We start from the raw sequence: 20,896 nt of genomic DNA, 5'->3' as shown, positions 1-20,896 counted from the left end.
AGGTAACAAAGTTTGTTGTTGTTTTTTCCTTTCAGTGTTGAATCCCATAGATTGTAACCCTTTTTTTAATGCTAATCTAACACCATAGAATTGTAAAAATGTGGGTTTAAAAGTATATAGCCGTTCAAAATCTTGATAAGACAATATATTTCCTTGCTCATATAGAAGGTTATTCACAGTCCATACCCCGTTTTGTGATGCCCGAGGGTATCACCAGCCCAGTAGTCAGCACTTTGGTGTTGACATGAATATCAATTATGTGGTCATTTTTATAAATTTCCTGAATATAAAACTTTGAATTTTCGAAAAACTAGGGATTTTCTTACCCCAGGAATAGATTACCTTAGCCGTATTTGGCACAATTTTTTGGAATTTTGGATCCTCAATGCGAAACTGAAAACAACTTTATATTTGTTAGGATTGTTTTTATAGCTATAAAAATGCTTCTTTAAACGTTGTGGTTGTTTTCTATATTTCCATTAAATACATACATATAATTGGTACTCAATGTTGGCATCATTACATTACTAATCGTATGTTATTCATTGATATATTTCGGCAAAACCGATCCATACATACACCTATAGTGCAAAAAAACATGAATAAAATGGAAAGAACCATTTAATCGTAATATTCAGGTTTGCTATAGATTTTTACTACAGAAAGGGTCAATTTGTCCAACAGCCGAATATTCAAACAATTCATTGTTTCATTAGTTTTACAAATTATTTTGTTATTGCTCGTCCTAAATGTCCTAAGTCAAGCACTTGTAATTCAGTGACTGTGTATGGTTGTTGTCAGTCATATTGTTTTCTGTTCATTGTTGATGAATTTACAGTAAAAGTCATTTGTTTACTGGTTAAAATTGTTTTAATTGTCATTATAACGGAACATTTTAGAGGATGGCTATATTTTTATTTCTAAAGCCATATTGATATGTAAAATGGCTACGCTTACGGCTCTCAATAATTTAAAAACAAATTATAACGTGTCAATATAAGCTAATTTCATACAAAGAATGCAGTTAGTTGAATTATATTTCATTTAAATGTGAAGGCTTTGTTAAATTTAATTGAAAGAATAACAAAATGGGAAGACCAATACAATACAATTTGTTCAATTGCCCACTTATAATGTATTGAACGGAGTTTATTCACGCGTAATGTCGGTTTCCAGATCTTATATTTATAACCTGTTCAAGGACAAAGTTGTAATTATTTCTGTTTTCACATAAAAGTGATGTATAAGTGACTGTTAAAATATTTATTATACCAAAAAATAGAAATCTGAATATGCACGCACGCATTTTGATATTTTTTCCTCATTATTGCGAAATAAATTTTAGAAACCTGTTTCCGTTTCCTTATTTTTTTGCACATTGCCCCTTTTCTATTATGCTTTGTTTTATGCTTATTTGTACTCCTTATGCAAAGTTCAACATTGTCCAGTCTCGTGTTCATATATAGCATGTCTGCTTTAATTTTAACACTACAATAGGGTGGAGTTCTTTAATTTTATTTAAATCTATTGATAACTGATGATTGGATTACCTAAACTAAATAAATAACAAACAGGAAAATTTATCAATGTATATTATTTGAAAAAAAATAATCTTATACCTATTGATTAAATTGTGAAATTGACGACATTTTCCACATCATCAAATCGGTAAAAAACTGATTACTGAAAATAATTTCACGATTCAAAGACGAAAAATATTTATTCCTATCAATAATGTTTACATTTTAGGAAAGGGTTCTTCCATTTTGCAACTCTTTTTTTTTATTGTTGAGCGGCCTCAAACTCTTATTAAAAGTCATTTTCTGTAAATAGATAGAAATTGTATAGCTGCATCAACCAACAGATTTAATTTGTTAGCATTGTCAAATCTGAGTTCATTTTATAATCATGTCAATGAAATGTTGGTATAGCGCTAGATGGCGATAACTAAATGAACCGGTCTACTAACATTTGTACAAATTATATATAAGGTCCTTTTTTACATTCGGTTCTGTCCTAATTTACACAACTTAACTACTTGGCATTGGTTCTTTTTTAAATTACCGAAATGTCACATGTGTTTGAAAATGGTGACCTTCGCAACATTACATCAGTTGTTATGGGTCAGGAATGTGATGATACATAGACTTATCATAAATATCAGGATTTTATTTTATATTTACGCCTGACGGGCGTTTCGTCTACAAAAAACTTATCAATGACGCCCGAATCCAAAATAGTTAAAAAAAAAAAAGAAGCCAAATGAAGTATGAAGTTGAAGAGCATTTAGGATCAAAATTCCTAAACGTTTTGCAATTAACGCTAAGGTAATCTATTTTGGAAGTAGAAAAGATTTAGTAATTCCGAAATTCAAAAGTTTTCTACACTGTTAATCTATAAATATGACCATATCAATGATAAATCATGTGCTGACTACTGGGCTGGTGATATCCTCGGGGAATTAAAACTCCACCAGCAGTGGCATCGACCCAGTTGTTATAAATGAACTCAATAATCCATATTTTGTTGCGTCGATATGTATAGCATTCTTCAAAAATTAAAGTTTTGACACGGTCAATAAATTGTTTGTTTAAATTTTGCAATATACCGTAGATAATTCAAACAGAACAGATATTAAAATCATTCCTGCATTTTACGAAAAAGGGGCGAAAGATACCAGAAGGACAGTAAAATTAACCGTCGCTATTATGTATTTTATTTTGAGAAGTTACATACATGTACCTTTGGATTTTAAAATGGTGGCTACTCTATATTACCGAAGAGTAGAACGTGCAATCTAATTCTTCAAAATACTTATCAATGTCCAAACAAAATTATGTCTCCAAACTTATTCTATTCGAATGTCATGATTTATTACTGTGGCATCATCAGCACTGCGACTTGAACTACCTCCGTTAGTGGTATATGTAATGACAAATGGAAAATAGATTTTCGATAAATAAATATAAATAAAATGCAGTATTGTTTTACTTAAGTTACGCGTCTATACTCTACTCTCCTTTTGTACACTCTCCGTTTCCCTTCTCAAATTTACTTCTAACTCATTCATTTGTCATTCTACTGATTTATTTGGAAATTCTAAAATTTCGTTAATAGGCTTGCTTTTATTGAAGAATAACTTTCATGGTTGAGTGTGTTTACACGTATAAATGCATTATTAAGTTTTACTATATAATGTTATAGACATGGCAGTCTTATATTTTGTTTTTGTGTGTGTTGCATTGTCGTTTTGGCTTTTTGTTGCACTTCAGTGTTTCTGTTGTTTCGTTGTTTTCTATAAGAACATGTGTTTACCTCAGTTTTAGTTGGTAATCCGGGTTTGTTTTCTCTCAATCGATTTATGACTTTCGAACAGCGGTATACTACTGTTGCCCTTAATTATAGTTCCCATTATTTAGACTTTGGGCAAATAACATCCTTGACGATAAGCATTTCTTTAGACTTACATGGTGTGTTTTCTGAAAACATTTAAGAAAAGTTAACTTATCAATTGCAATGTTTGTTGACAAATGAGGAACGGTAAGTTTGATTTGAACTTGTTGAAAGCAACTGAACACAAATTTAACCTAACTTATTTTCAATGTTTGTTTTTTTATTTAGTATGTCCTGAATATGTCAACATTCTCTTTAAACTAGACAGCAATCACCTATAATTCATCAAGCTTTTTTTAAAGGAAGATACACCACACCGTTGAAGAAAAAGGTATGAAAATCAAAGTAAAACACAAATGGACGTTATATTTTATGTAACATGAGCATGAACATGATAATAAGATAATGTTACAGATATATATATATAATATGAAATTGTTGAAATGTTTTTTTTAACATATTTAACATTAGTAAATATACAGCAGACATAAATGCCTTAACATTTAATGTTATCTAGTTTTGTTGTACCTCAATAAGAGGATGCAAGGCATTAGAAATAGCTTAAACCAAACAACTTATGCATTATCCATGTTATCTTAAATGCTAGTCTAAGTAGCATAGAGGTACTACCTATTAAACAAAGTATATCAAAAGTATAGTAAACACCATCTGTTCTAAATAAAGATATCGACAATTCTAGGTTATTTGGGTCTTATGTTCAAGTTGACATCTTTGAATATTTAAAGACAACGGAAATGCATAAGATATGTGTCTTCTGGATCCACTGGCATACATTTCAAACATTACTGAATATGTAACATGAAAAATATTTTCGATTGTATAACCCTATCATAAGTGGCAAAAATAAACAAAAATAGTAAAATTTTAAAGTGACTCCTCCACTACTTATTTCTATTATCTAACTAATTTTAAATTTAAACTTAATATTTTATCTTATTCAAAAACAATTGTTATTGCTTTAATATGTCAAAGTATGACAATATATATAAAAGTATCCAATTATCGATTGACATGTTAACTAACAATTGTTCCATTATTCGTCGGATTAAATACGCATTAAAATTATTCCTTTGTTACTCCAAAATATCCTTTGTATAGGTATTGTATTATTATTTTTCTCTACCTGAATTAAACTGAAGGAATATGCATGAAGTAATGATCATAAAACAAAAATAAAAACACATTTAAACATGGTCAGTCATACCTTCTACAGTAATAGCTGATGATAATTGTTTTCGAAAATGGTAACATATCTTAAAAAGAACACGCATCGACTTTTAACTGGTAACTTACTTTATTCAGATGTAACAAATTGTGCTGGTTAACGGTAATAAAACTAATCAAAATTTACCACTATTATAGTTGATCTATTTCGGAGGAACCTATAATCTTATTACCTATTGTTGACAAAACATATAATATAACACACTTATTAAGCCAAATGCATGCTGGAAGTCCTTGTATATAAATAACGATAAGAAGCGTTAACTAGAAGACTTATCTACTAGAAGGATTTGATAGCCTTTTGAAGCTGTTCCCAAAAGACAACAACGCCGTACTCATCATTTGGATACTTAATATATGATTTACAAAATTAAATCAATTATTTATATTTGCTAAAGCAATGATTCATGTAGTCGAGACGAAGTAATAATATTTACATAATGTCTCTAGACAAAACAACTAATTAAACACAAATAAAATCCCAAATGCATACCGGAAGTCCTTTTACATAGTTAACGATACGTTACAAAGAGGACATATTCACTAGCAGGATTTGATTGCCTTTTGAAGCTGTTCCCAAAAGACAACATCACCGTACTCATCATTTGGATACTCAATATATGATTGACAATGAACGAGTTCCAGTATTCTAAGTGGAAGATCGCAAGCAGACATTTGCTCGTAGAAGACTAGAAAAAGTATGTTCTCACAATTGCGTTCATAAATACTCTCCATTTTAGCCATATTAAATTCGAACATACACCAGTACGAAGCTAAATAATTTGCAGACATTATGACAATAGTTTTCCGGCTGTTATGAATTGCGGATGTGATATTAGTGGCGATGTCATTTCCGGGTAGGAAATTCCGCTTATGCAAGCACAACTGAATTCCACCATTTTTCTCTAAATTATTGAGAAGTTTATGATGGACAAATGTGTCATCCTCATTTGCATATGACACGAAAGCATCGTACATGTATAGTCGTTCATCTTTGTTGTCTGATTTATGTTCGGGGTCATGCCATTTGACCTTGACCATGTAGTAAAGATAGCGAAGTTTCCATCTGTATCTATAAACAATTCCACCACAAAGAATAAAGATAAACATCAATATTCCAGTCGTTACTCCAACTATTAAACCTTCATATGACATACATTCCTTTTGTATGGTTTCGTAAACTTCTCTAGGGTTTCGAAAAAAACTGATGGATTTTTTAGATGTTTTACATTCGTATTTCTCCAAAAGATGAAAATTAGTTGGTGTGTTTACTATCCATTTGACGAAAGACAGAGAATCACAATTGCAAACAAGATTATTTCCACTAAGATCAATAGTGAGGTTGTTATTCTCTTTGGCAATCGAGTCCAACTCGTTCATAGCATATTGACTTAGTGTTGATATTCTATTATTTCTTACGTTCATAAACATGAGCTTTTTCATATGAGATATTTTAAAGTTGATGTCATCAATCATATTTTCACTGAGGTCTAATCTTTCTAAATTGTGTTGCTCTTTAAATAAAAGATTTGGTATATTTGCTATTTTATTTTTTGAAAGGTTAATGTACTCGACGTTATAGAGGTTCTGAAATATTTCTCCGTCGACATCCGTAGGTAGAACGAGACCTAAAAGATTGTTTTGAAGCAGTAAGCATCTTACATTGATGAAATCAGGACTGAAAAATGTCTTGGAAATATTAGAACAAAAGTTTGCCGAAAGGTCTAAATCAGTCAATTTTCTTATATTCGTTACTGGACCTGTCCATGTATGCAAGACATTATCACTTAGACTTAAATATTTTAACTCGTTTTCCATGAAACATAAGTTGTGTATTTCATATTGCAGGTAGTTGGACCTAAGTAACACTTTTTTCAGTTTTCCTGGCACAGGAAAACATCCAGACTTCTTTTTCCACTTTTCAAAAAATGGAAGTTCATAAAAATACAAGTTGTTAATTGAATTAATTGTAACAGTCTCTTCTCTAAGAGGACATTCCTCTACGTAGGAGTCGAACACATCATGAGGAGTAAAATTATCCGAAAATTCTAGTGATGTTATTGGCAGATCCTTCAATTCAAGCACATATTCTCCGAAAGAAAAAATGTTGTCGCCTACATCTGCACTTGTTAAGGACTGAGGAAAATATCGTACTGTACCGGATTCTATTCTCTGGATACGGTTTCCAGCGGCTTCGAATCTTACAAGTGATGTGTTTTTTAGGTTCCAAATTTGAGAAGTTTTCAGTACTGTAGGCATTCCGAAAATACTATGAATATTGTTAACTTTAAGGATTTTAACTGCCGAGTATTGCAAATCGGTGGTTATATTTTCAAGCGTTTCGAATCTCAAACATGTATTTAAAGACACATCAAGTTCGGATATATTTCTTAATATCTTAAACGTTCCTTTGAAAATATGTTGTATTTTGCATTTGGATAAATTTAAGTGAGTTATTTGAGGCAAAAACAAAAAGGTTTTCTCTGATAGTATAGTCATTTTGCAATTTCCTGTAATACCAGATAGATCTATACCTGTTAGTTTTTTTAAATTTGAAAATTTCTCATCGAGAATTGCAATTTTGTCTGCAATATAATCTATTGACAGTAATTCTAGGGACCGAAGTTTCCATAAGTCTGGCACAAATGAGGTGTTGACATTTCCTTTTATATTCAAGCTTTTCAAGTTCTCCAGAAAATAAAAAGCTGAAATTTCAAAGGACTTATTTTCATATTTCAAATCATTATTGCTAAGATTCAACGAGATCAAATTTTGGAGTCCTTTGAACGAGTTTTTTCTTAAATGGCTTATTCTATTAAAAGACAAATCCAAAGTCTTTAGTAAAGAACTGTCTTCGAAAATCCCATCTTCTATTCTACTGATATTATTGTTTTGGATAAACAAGTTCTGAAGATTGTGTGGTAGCTTAGGTATACGAAGTAGATCTTTTCCTGAACAATCCGCTATAATATTTCCTGAACCTGGAACGGTTTTGCATAGACAAGAACTAGCGAAGTGACATGCTTTCCATTCCTTTATATCATTGAGTATTGCGTGTTTGCAACTAATTAGTAATGCAAAAGCAGTGACTAGGATGTATTGAAGGTTGATGTTCCCTGCAGAGAAAATATGCAGTTATAATATTTCAGACTGACTTTGAAATGAAATGCATTTGCTTAGTAATGGGAAATACATTGTAAGCTTAAAACTAATTCACTGAAAATTAGCAAGATAAACTAAATCATTCATGGAGCTTGGGCTAATGACATAATTCCCACACCTTGCTGTTGTTATATTATGTTTAATTTCATTAGAAATACCTCATTAAAGATACCAGGCTTATAATTGGTTACCCGAAACGTGAGGTTTGTCTGTATACAACTCATTAGTGACACTCGAATCAATAGTACCAAAATCGGATACAAATTTGACGAGCATAACAAATCAAATTTCCGAAAAGTTGTGCCTAATACGAATGAGGAAATCTATGAAAGGGTTAGAAAATCCAAATATTTTGAGAAATTCGATGTTTTTTAAACTCTACATTTACAGAAAAAGAACACACTAAGGATAGTTAAAATCAAGTGTTGACAACTGGGCAGGTGATACAATCGGCGAGGACACGTTCACCAGAAGTGACATCGAACCAATCTCGAATCTCGGAAGTGTTGTTGATCTATGTTCTATGACATTGTTTGTTGCTGTCAGATCTTTAATAGGCGACGTTAATTTTATTCTTATCTTTTTTCTATAGTCGGAAATCACCTGTATCTGAGAGTATGACAGTGCTCATTTGTATCGGAATGCTTCTTGAGTGTTCCGTTTTTAATATTGATCTCAATTCAATAAAGTTGCAGCATTGAATACCAATATTAGTTAGATTCAATTGTTTCATACGAAATAAGTTAAGTCTTTCTCATCAAGATAAGATTTTCTGAAGAAAAAAAAAGTACTTACACATCATACCAGTATCCAAGGGAAAAACAAAATAAGACGTACAATTCTATAGTAAATATAAAGTTACTGAACCCGGAACAAGATGTTTACCTTAATATATTATATAAAATGATTGGTCATGAATTTTCCAAAGTTTAAAGTTAACAAACAAACATTGTTAAATAATGCGTAATTAACACGTTATTTATAATCTTAAAATAAATTTAAATTTAGGTTGTACTCTTCTCATATCTAAGTGGCGTTAGTTATGACGATTTGAGATGACTGCTCTGATTTACAGAGAAGTAATAAACAGTTAATTATATTTTCTCTTGTTCTAAACAGAACAATTTTTATTCAAAAAATAAAAATAGTGTCATTATCTCAAATTTCATGATGCAGTAACACCATCAGAACATAGTTATGGATTAGGAACGCAATCTTAAGTGTGTCTATTTTATTGGCAAATTGATAAATTACCACTGCTTTGTATGGCAATATGAATCGATGTAACACTAGTAGCCTGTCTTTATCAGGTTAAAAAGAGTTATCAAAGGTTCCAGGATTATAATTTAATACGCCAGACGCGCGTTTCGTCTACATAAGACTCACCAGTAACGCTCAGATCAACACATCTATTCAAATATGAACGATACAAAATTAGTAGACAATTGTCTTTATCTAACTGAAGACAGTATATTTACCTTTAGATATATTTTGTCGTTCGGTTGCTGTATCAGGTATGCATACCATATGTATCGTTCAAGTCATATATATAGAAATAAATTTGCCGCCTCAATTCGTTGTTGTCGAAATTGAATCGATTGGGTGTAGACAGTTGTGAATTATTTTACAAAATCAAGAAAAATTACGTCGTCAACATCAAGTACCTTGTAATAAAAAAAGCATTTATAAACAACAACTGTAAATAACAAGCATAACTCATTTTAAAAGAAGTCAATCGGATGCATTATGAACAATGCACATCTCGATATTCATTTCTCGACAAGCTAACTTCTGTTGAACAAAATATAAGAAGTCAGAATGTATCAAAAGAGAAAAATGTATCTGTTGGTAGCTGGACAGTATCTGTTTATATAACTTATACAAAAGATGGTCTAGTCATGTTTAGGGCGTGTGAACGTGAACTTATTTAGAAAGACAACAATTTGATACCTTACTCATCCGTCTGGCCGTTAGGAAACGTCTTGTTTAATCATCAAAGTATTTCTCAAAAATTTGTATTTCTAGAGCAATAAATGGCCCTTAAATACCCCTGTCCTACGGTTTAAAATGTAAAAATGTAAATGCACTGGAAATCTCAAATAAGAAAAGAAGTTTACCAGGGCCATTTCATTTTATATATTGTTACATGATTGTTATATTTGTTGATTTTTTTTATACAGCTAAAAAGACGTGCAGAATGGGTCCATTAGTCCAACAGCAAAATAGCCCAACAGTTCTTTGTTTCATTGGTTTAACAAGTCATTCTGTAAATGCGTGTCCAAAGTCAAGAGCCTGTAATTGGATATGGTTGTTGTCTGATACATACGTCTTCGTACTTTAGTGGTTTTTTTTTTACTTTTTTGGATCCGAGCGTCACTGATGAGTCTTTTATAGACGAAACGGGCGTCTGGCTTATATACAACATTTAGTCCTAGTATCTATGATGAGTATATTTAATTTCTATCAATTGTTTTATAATTTACAGCAAAGCCGTTGGTTTACTTGTTATAATGGTTTTCACATTCATCATGACGGAACCTTTTAAAGTGTACCTTATGGTATTGATCTTGTTAGTTTTTAAAGACAGTGATGCAAAGATGATTTTACCTACGTTCCTTGTTTTTTCCAATTAATAAATAATCTTAAAAAAATACATCAGTGAAGATTATTTTCATGAAAGGATGCGGTTAGTTGAATTACTATTCATTTCAAGATGTGAATGCAATGTTGAATTTAACTGAAAGATCCGCAGGTGATAAACACAAATAAAGTCCATATTCTAGATATAATTTGTGTTTAAGTCGAATTGTTTGGTTTATTTTGCCCTTTTTCTCTGGGGAAGGGATTGACTTATAAATTTTGAACGACGTTCATTTAGTTTTCAACCCAGGTTCAACCCACAATTTCCAAAAAAACAAATTCAATACCTTGTTATAGTGAAAAGATGATTGTTGTTTATCCGTGCCGTTCTTTAATATAATGGAGTGTTGATTTTGTTAGATTTTATGGACTTCTCCTATTTTGACTTTACCTTGACGATCTGTATTTTTTAAAACTTGTCAATCATTTGCAGGGTTTTAAGTCCCTTTCTCTGATTTTGTTTACTTTTTAATCAATCACAATTATGTTTTTAAACGTGTTTGTAGTCACAATTTGTTGTTGTTTTCTCAGATGAGCAGCAAAGTCATCCTGTTTCCATAATAACCCCATTTTTACCTCAAATAAATTAATGATTAATAAGGTTGCAAGATAAATCAGCAAAAATAGCCTAAACAGAGTATTGACATCAAAAAGATAAAATGCTGTATGATTTGGATCAGTGAAAATCAAACATATGTTTTTGTACGGTTAGGAATCACAGTTTAAGACTAAACTCAGTTAAGACCCGTCGAAATTGCATTTAATTGATAATTTCAACAACACTTACTGTTATCTTGATGATATTTTTTCGTTAAATAATCACGAATTTTCTCAATATACTGCTGAAATTTACCCCAAGGAACTAACTTTAAATAAATCAAATGTATTTGGTAATAACTGTCCTTTCCTGGATTTAGATATTTCGGTTTTAAACGGGAAACTACACACTAAAATTTACGACAAAAGAGATGATTTTTCGTTCGCTATTGTTAATTTTCCATTTTTAGATGGTGATGTTCCTTTGGCACCATCTTACGGTGTTTATATTTCACAACTTGTTCGCCATGCCCGTGTCTGTTCTGACGTTTTTGATTTTAACGAACGCAACCTATGTATAACTGGTAAATTATTCAACCAGTGATATCGTTACCATAAATTACTTAAAACCTTTACTAAATTTTTCCATAGATATAAAGATTTGGTTTTGAAGTTTGGTTGTAGAAAACTTATTTCAAACGGGATAGCACATCCTCATTTTTACGGAAATGTTGTTAACCGTGCCCGGAAATTTAGAAATGATCCATGTAAACTTGTTGCTCCTTTAAATAAACTTATTCTTAAAGGTTACCTATTCAACACTGTAATAAGATCATTGAATATTGTTTTTATTGGTATAAATATTGATTTTGTTATCAGTAGATTGAAAGCTAACTAAATATTACTAGTATGTTATATACATATACGTTTTCATGGATCTACAATCTGTCGATACCTGTAACTTGGCATTGCACAAGGTCATGTTTTTCTCTGGCTGTTTATGACGTCTTTACACTAAATCCATTGTATGTTGGATGTGTACAGATTGATTGTTTAGTCTTAGAAGCATGATTTTTTTATTAGTTGCTAGTGGCTTTGAACTAGCTATCAGATAACTGCGAGTACTCTTAGATCTGTTCATTGTGTCTTTTTGTGTCGGATGTATAAGTACCCGGCCACGTCTACTGGTATTTTTTGTCTATCTGATGAGTTAAGCCTTTTTCAACTGATTTTTATAGTTCGTTCTTATGTTGTACTGTTATACCACTGTCCAAGGTTAGGGGGAGGGTTTGGATCCCGCTAACATGTTTAACCCCGCCACATTATTTATGTATGTGCCTGTCCCAAGTCAGGAGCCTGTAATTCAGTGGTTGTCGTTTGTTTATGTGTTACACATTTGTGTTTCGTTAAATTTTTTTCATAAATAAGGCCGTTAGTTTTCTCGTTTGAATTTGTTTTACATTGTCTTATCGGGGTCTTTTATAGCTGACTATGCGGTATGGGCTTTGCTCATTGTTGAAGGCCGTACGGTGACCTATAGTTGTTAATGTTTGTGTCATTTTGGTCTTTTGTGGATAGTTGTCTCATTGGCAATCATACCACATCTTCTTTTTTATACTATATATTGAATACCGGCCCGTGTTACACATTTAAGGATATATTTTTATAAATCATTGGTTGTAAACTGCCTTATTCATTTGTTTTTTTACATTTGATCGTTCATATTCACTTACAAGTTTTACCATTTGCATTGTAACTTTTTTCCTTTTATAATCACAGAAAAAAACATATTTAATGACAAAAGAAATATGTTAAATCGCCAACCTTGGATCTTTTTTAAAACGGTTTTAAGTCACGCTAAATCGATATTTAGATCTAATATATATTACCTGTTCAAGGACGAAGTGTAAGGTCATTTTGTAATCAATTGTTGTTTCCACATCAATGGATTTTTATACATATTTATAATATCAAAAGAACAGAAATCTTAATCATAACATGCACGAACGTCTGAATAGGTTTTCCTCATTCATGTCTGAAGTATTTTATACAAAAAGATTCACGAAAGAAAAATATGAAAATAAGAAAAAAAAATCCATTCATTAATGGTTACATTTTTGGAAAGGGTTGAATATTTTCATTGAAACATTGGTATAATATTTGACGAAGATAACCAAATAAACCGGTCTACCAATATTTGTGATTAATTGTTGGTTCCTAAACGTCTAGTGGCAAATACTTCATGCATATTTAGGACGAGAACAAACTGAGAATAGATATAATAGGTAGGTTCTGTAAAAGAGGCGTCCAGAATAAGGGTCGGAAAAATTTAGACTGCCACGAGAAATGAGGGTATATCATTAGATAGAGACAGAAATGAAGCCTTGCAGCTGGTCACCTACGGACCAACATAGAGCTGTTGAAAGGGTTCTTAACGTGCAAAGAGCGTGGCACTCTCTTTACAAGAGGCGTCGGATTAAACATACCCATTCTGACAGTAAGTGGCTGCACATTTGAACATCCCACACGGCCTAAATGACGCCCCACTTTGGCGAAGGTTTTACTACTGTTTGGAAAAAGACCAATGGTCACCATACTTCTATTCATCTGTCACCCTTGGGAGTTGATATTTGTGTATCAGTTTGGAACGTACCAGTCGACTATACTACATTTGTCAACAATTAGTTTTTATATGAGACCTTTTTTGGCATTCGGATCTGTACAAATCTATATAATATACCTATATGACATTGAAGTTTTAAATTTCAGAAATGTCAGATCTGTGGAGAATTTGTGACCTTCGCCACGTTCGATAGTCATCAGTGGTTTGGTGTTTAAAATTTAACGAAGGATTATGTGTTGACTGCAGAGAACACCACTGTTAATCAAAAGGTACCAGAAAGCACAACATTGAACCTACTGTTGATTATTAGAAATCACCTTGATAAGAATCCAATAGGCCAAATTTGTGCTTACCATTTAAAGATATATCAGATAGTTTGCTAATGTACAACCAACCTCGATTCTAGAACATAAATTTCAACTACCACGAAAACATGTTGGCGCTTAGTACAGACACAGAGATCGTATCGAGCACCATAATATATAAAGTATTGATTTTAGTCGTTCTTCGATAATAAATCTTTTGAATCAGTACGTGTGTGACACGCGCTGGGTGCACGGGAGATACAAATGAAGTAATGAAGACTGTATAGCGCACAGTCTTCCGTTTCTTCTGTTGCATTGTGTTTTACTCTGGATTCATGTTTTTGTGGATGAATATTCATGTGGATTATGGCATTATTGTTATTTCATGGATATGTGATACAAGTCTATAAAATTATAATTCGTTGATAATTTAACTCAATGTGAACTTAAACCCTGCAAATCCATAAATATTATTATCAAAAATAAAGATTTTTTTTTTTATTTCTTTTTTTTGCCAAGGCACTGTAAATTTATCCACTTATGAGTTTAAAAATGCTCTTGGCTTCTTATTCTGCGGTTTATATGTTTAAATGGATTATTATATTATTCTTTTATGCGTTTCTCTGTGATTTTTCGTCAACTAAAAATATCGCACTAAACGGACAATCTACAAAATGGATATACATGTATTTGATACAAAATGATCGATTGCTATTCAACTTCATGTTTTATTTGATCTTTGAACCTCGATGGCATGTCCATATTCCGACCTGGGATTAGTGTGCATTTACACATCATCTTCAGCCACTGAGAACGATCAATATAACAATACCAACAAAGGTCCTTATCTAATTTATTGTCAAAAGTTAGTAGGTGTAGATTTAACTACTTTGTATAATAACAAGCTACCAAAGGGATATAAATCTCGTTCGAATAACTGCCTAATAGTTTTGAACAAATGAAGATCATCTTAACTTACAAACATAAGTGATGGGGAAAAAAACACAAAATTTTGACTAATCTTTTATTCAAATTTTAACTCTTTAAAGCACGGTATGTATTTAGTTTTATATACATGTATGTGGTAAGTATGGCAAAATTATAACACAAATGGTTTACTGACATGAAAAGGAAATCAATTATTTATATTTGCTAAAGCAATGATAGATTATCTTTATGAGGCGGAGTAATAATATTTACATATTGTCTCTAAACAAAACATCTAATCAAGCACACATAAAAACCAAAATGCATAACGGAAGTCCTTGTACGTAATTAAATATACATGGCATTAAATAGAGAACATATTCACTAGTAAGATTTGATTGCCCTTATAAGCTGTTCCCAAAAGACAACGTCACCGTACTCATCATTTGGATACTCAATATATGATTGACAATGAACCAGTTCCAGTATTTGAAGTGGAAGATCGCAAGCAAAAAAGTAGCAAAGATAGCGTAGTTTCCATCTATACCTGTAAACAATACCACCACAGAGAACAAAAATAAACATCAAAATTCCTGTCGTTACTCCAATTATTAAACCTTCATATGACATACACTCCTTTTGTATGGTGTCGTAAACTTCTCTCGGGTTTCGAAGAAGACTAATTGTGTTTTGTGATGTTTTACACTCGTATTTTTCCCGATGATGAAGATAAGTGGGTGTATTAATTATCCATTTGACGAATGACAGAGAATCACATTTACATACAAGATTATTTCCACCAAGATCAATAGTGAGATTTGTATTCATTTTGGCTATTGAGTCCAATCCGTTCATGGCATATCTACTCAGCATAGATATTCTATTGTTCCTTAAATTAAGAAACATGAGCTTTCTCATATGAGAAAGTTTAAAGTTAATATCATCAATCATATTTTCACTGAGGTCTTATCTTTCTATATTGTGTTGCTCTTTAAATAAAATATTTGGTAATTTCGTTATTCTATTTTTAGAAAGATTAATGTACACGACGTTGCGGAGGTTCTGAAATATTTCACCGTCCACATCCGTTGGTAGAATGAGTCCAAGAAGATTGTTTTGAAGCAGCAAATATCTTAAAATGACAAAATCTGGACTGAAAAATGTATTTGAAACATTAGAACAAAAGTTTGACGATAGGTCTAAAAATTTAAGTCTTTTGACATTCGTTATTGGGCCTGTCCATGTGTGCAAGACATTATCACTCACACTAATATTTTCTAATTGATTTTTTATAAAAATAAAATTTGGTATTTCATATTTCAAGTTACTTGACCTAAGTGAAACTGTTTTCAGTCCTCTTGGCACTGGGAAACCGTACTTTAGAGATTTCCACATTTCCAAATATTGAAGTTGTTGAAACAACCAGTTGTTTTCGGAATCTATTATAACAGTATCATTTCGAGAATCGCAGTGCTCTATGTAGGATGTGAGCGCATTATGAGATGAACGAATATTAGAAATATCTAGGGATGTAATTGGCAGTGACCTTAAATCAGGCATATATTTGCCTATAGAAAAAACGTTGTCTCTCATATCTGCACTTTCCAAGGACTTAGGTAAATATTTTAAAGCACCGTACTCTATTCTCTGAATTAGATTCCCAGCGGCTTCGAATCTAACAAGTGACGTATTTTTTAGGTTCCAAATGTGAGAAGTTTTCAGTATTGTAGGCATTCCGAAAATACCATGAATGTAGTTCACCTTCAGGTTTTTAATTGCCGAATATTGCAAATCGGTGGTGATATTTTCAAGCGTTTCGAATCTCAAACCTGTATTTAGAGAAACATCAAGTTCCAAAAGATTTGTCAATAACTTAAAAGTTCCTTTGAAAATTTGTTGTATTTTGCATTTGGATAAGTTTAGATGAGTTATTTGAGACAAGAACAGAAATGTATTTTCTGTTAATATAGTCATTTTGCAATTTCCTGTAAAACCGGATAGATCTACACTTGTTAGATTTTTTAAGTTTACAAATTTCTCATTGAAAATTGCAATTGTGTCTGAAACATAATCTATTGACAGCGATTCAAGTGACCGAAGTTTCCATAAATCTGGCACAAATGAGGTATTGGCATTTCTTTTCAAATTCAAGTGTTTTAAATTTTCCAAGAAATAAAATGCTGAATATTCAAACGACTTTCATGTTCATATTTCAAATCATTGTTGCTGAGATTTAAAGAGAGTAAATTTGTGAGTCCTTTGAACGAGTTATTTCTTATTAGACTTATTCTATTGAAAGACAAATCCAAAGTGGTCAATAAAGAGTTCCCTACGAAAATCCCATTTTGTATTGTACTAATATCATTAGATCGGAGAGATAACTCTTGAATATTGTTTGGTAATCTAGGTATACGAAGTAGATGTTTGCCTGAACAATCCACTATAAGTTGCTCTGAAACAGAAATATTTTTGCAGAGACAAGAACTAGCGAAATAACACTTTTTCCATTCTTTCGCCTCATGGACTACTGCTTGATTTAAATTGATGAGTAGTACAAAAGCTGCCAACAGGCTGTAAGACAAGTTGTTGTTCCCTGCAGAGAAAATTTAAATTTTAAAGGTTTATAACTGAATTAGAGGGAGGCAATGATAACAAACAATACAATTCAGTTGCTTAATGAGGAAAAATAAGCTAAAGACTAATTCACTGATGATTAGTAAAAAAACAAAATCATTCACTAGGGCAATTCAGAGTTTGCAAAGTTGTCGAACTTTGTCATCTTTGAAAGTAGCCGGAAACGGTAAAGTTATTGAATGAAAATGAAAATTTAGGGTAAACTTAAATGAGAATAATGAAGTCATATAGTTTGCTCTAGTGAGGTTGCTCAATCCGCTTTATGTTAATGTGCCTGTTCAAATTCAAGAATCTGAACAGTTATTAATGTTTTATTAATGTTCTTTTTAAGACAAAATGGAGACATCTATCTGTAGTTTGTCATTGGGTTGCCCTCTCAAGAACATGTTTCCCTGTATGGATGTCGTTATGTATATCGGAGTTAGTTGATAAGACTATATTACGTGGGTTGAAACAGTTGTACACGAATCATGCAACGATAACGAAATGTCGTCAACATAAATGTTTCGACAAAACAAATAACATTAAGAAACGATAGTCATCGACAAGCTTAAGGATTCACACTACAAAAAACACCAGACAAATTTATTTTGAAATTATTCAACTCTACCTCTCTATGGCCAAGCAAATTTGATTTTTACTAACCCATGCTTAACTAGTTCTGAGTATCTTTGGCATTGGGTGGTTAAACTTGGTTTTATGTGTAATCGACAGTTCCTAAGACTTTATGTGGTTTTCATGTTATCTTTTTTGTTGCCGATTGAAAACATTTTAAGACTATTCACACTTGAAAATAACTCTTTCTTGTGTTTTCTGTGTCTAGATTAAAACACTTTCATTATAACTCATCCATGCCTTAGTGCACTGTTGAATTTTTGTGACCGTGTAAAACTATTCCATTCGTCTTGATCCGCACTTAAATGGTTCGTTAGTATTCAAAACTCCTACTTTATGGTCGAATAAAAGCAATGTTGTGATCCCTTATCACTGTCCACTGTTTCGTTTGGTATATTTGTTGCCGAAATAAACTTATTTGACAGGCGGATTAACATATAAGTTTGAACTCTTCCATTTTTACTGCTTTGTGAGTATCTTTGTAGCCATGCAGAGCATGTTTTATGACTGATCAAGCGTCACTGACTGCTTTGTGATTACCTTTGTGCCCGGTTTAAAAAAAGTCATGATTACTTACCTATATCTAATAGTTTTATGAGGATTTTTTTTTCTGTTGATCGCAATCAACATATCAAAATCATTCCGTTTGTGAAAGAGAAGGAGACCTTCAAAATTTGGAAAATTTGGAAAAAGTTGCAGTATTGAAAACTAGCATTAAATAATTTACATGTAATACGAAAGTCTTAAATGCTCTTTCTTTACAAACAGTTAATTCATTCTAACCAAGTTATGGTTTTGTGAAATTAAGATAATATATACTTACACATTATACTAACAGACTATAACAGTTGTTAAATTCTGTGTCATTTAGTCTCTTGTGGAGAGTTGTCTCATTGGCGATCATACTACATTTTTTAACTTTTATATGCAGAAAGAATATAAAACACACGATTCTTTACAAATTATCAAGTTACTAATCAGGAAGATTTTTTAAACACAATATGCGTATACAAACAAAATCAATTTAAAATTGAAAATTTACAGTTTAAAGTTAGAAAACACGGAAGACGGTGTTAAAGAAATCGTGAATTAAACGTTAGTTATACTCTAAAAATAAAAATCAAAGGTACAAACTATGTACATCTTGTCTTTGCTTGTTCAGTATGTAGACCTCTAAAAGAATATGGTTGTTGATTTGCTGTTTCACGACGCAAACATAATATATCCTGTTAGTCATATATATAGCCAATGCAGCATGTCCTTTCAAACGTTACCCTTTTGGGTTAAAATAGTTGTGGACAAATTTTATAAAAACAATGAACGAATCTGAAGCATCAAGAAATATGCATTTCTCGTCATTGCTACTGAATAAGACTTATTACCGGTTTTGTACTGAATTGATCAACATGACGAGTGCAACATTGTAGCAGGATCTGCTTACACTTCCGGAGCATCTGAGATCACTCCCTGTTTTTGGTTTTTGGTTGGGTTCATGTTGCTCAGTCTTTAATTTTCTATGTTTGATTTTATAATAATAATAATAATAATGTAATTTAATGAGCGCTCTATATAAAAAATAAAAATTACTCTAAGGCGCTGTACATTCAGCATGGTACTTTAAACAAATCAAAGACAAAAACATAACACATCACACATACACTCTGTGTGCTGTTGTTTGTCTGATATTTTTTAGCCATATCGTTGTCCGAGAGAGACGTAGGTTATGGTAGCTGGAATGTAATGTTTAATAGACTATTAGAGATAACAAAAACTGATTTAAACCATAACAAGCCAGTTGGTGCTCATCTTGTTTGCTTTTTGTCTTTTCAATTTCCTCAGTGCAGATTGTTGAATGTTTGTTTCGTTTGTTCAAAATTTAGAAAAAATGTATTGTCCTTTTCACTTACTGTTTTATAAAGTAAAAAGTAATTAACCAAATTGGGAGTTTTACAAATATAAATAAAATTGACTTGATGAAATATGTGATTATACCCTGTTCAAAGAGGAAGTTTACAGAAATAGTGTAAATTATATTTGCGGCATGGTGTTTTAGAAAATGTAACTGCATAATATCAGATTTCCACAAATCATTTTACTGATTCTGATAATATATATGAACTTATATGATGCACAAACTTCGGAATGAAAAACGGAAGGTTAGATATGGGTAAGTGGAGAATTCGGATATATTTCATTTCTTTATTCTTAAATATGTTCTACGTTTTCCTCTATTCATTGTGTTTTGCGTCATTTTTCTTCTTCTGCCAACTCAATGTAGGCTCTTTTGCAGAAATGAAATAATCATTGTTTATATTACGGCAAACAGTTTGACTGTCCCTCTGGTATCTTTTGCTCCTCTTCCCTTATGAAACACACCTATAAGACAAAATGTATGCCGGAAGTCCTTTTATATCAATTAAGATATACGGCGTCAAAAAGAGGACATATTTACTAGTAAGATTTGATTGCCTTTTGAAGCTGTTCCCAAAAAATAACATCGCCGTATTCATCATCTGGATACTCAATATATGATTGACAATGAACCTGTTCTAGTATTTTGAGTGGAAGATCACAAGCAGACATTTGCTTGTAAAATACTAGGAAAAGAATGTTCTCGCAATTTCGTTCATAAAAACTCTTCATTTTAGCCATATTATATTCGAACATACACCAGTGCGAAGCTAAATAATTTGCAGACATAATGACAATAGTTTTCCGACTGTTATGAATTGCCGATGTGATATTAGTGGCGATGTCATTTCCAGGTAAGAAATTACGCCTATGCAAGCACAATTGGATTCCACCATTTTTCTCT

At 31.8% G+C, this 20,896-nt stretch overlaps 2 protein-coding genes across 2 annotated transcripts; both read right to left on the bottom strand.

The window, feature by feature from the left end:
• Positions 1-4,574: 4,574 nt before the first annotated feature.
• LOC134684860 (toll-like receptor 4) lies at positions 4,575-15,660 on the bottom strand. Its single transcript, XM_063544170.1, has 2 exons — positions 15,465-15,660; positions 4,575-7,754 (listed from the first exon to the last, which is right to left on the bottom strand). The coding sequence occupies exons 1-2, from the start codon at positions 15,658-15,660 to the stop codon at positions 5,182-5,184; spliced, it is 2,769 nt and encodes a 922-aa protein (XP_063400240.1). The 3' UTR covers positions 4,575-5,181.
• A 138-nt stretch (positions 15,661-15,798) lies between these two features.
• Positions 15,799-18,115, bottom strand: LOC134684859 (toll-like receptor 4). Its single transcript, XM_063544169.1, has 3 exons — positions 18,112-18,115; positions 17,027-17,425; positions 15,799-16,661 (listed from the first exon to the last, which is right to left on the bottom strand). Exons 1-3 carry the CDS (start codon positions 18,113-18,115, stop codon positions 15,799-15,801), a joined length of 1,266 nt encoding a protein of 421 aa, XP_063400239.1.
• Between the last annotated feature and the right edge of the window lie 2,781 nt (positions 18,116-20,896).

This window comes from Mytilus trossulus, chromosome 9, assembly GCF_036588685.1.
Source record: "Mytilus trossulus isolate FHL-02 chromosome 9, PNRI_Mtr1.1.1.hap1, whole genome shotgun sequence".
Taxonomy (NCBI): Eukaryota; Metazoa; Mollusca; class Bivalvia; order Mytilida; family Mytilidae; genus Mytilus; species Mytilus trossulus.
The sequence above is the reverse complement of the archived record's forward strand: the minus strand, read 5'-3'. Positions and strand labels throughout refer to the sequence as shown.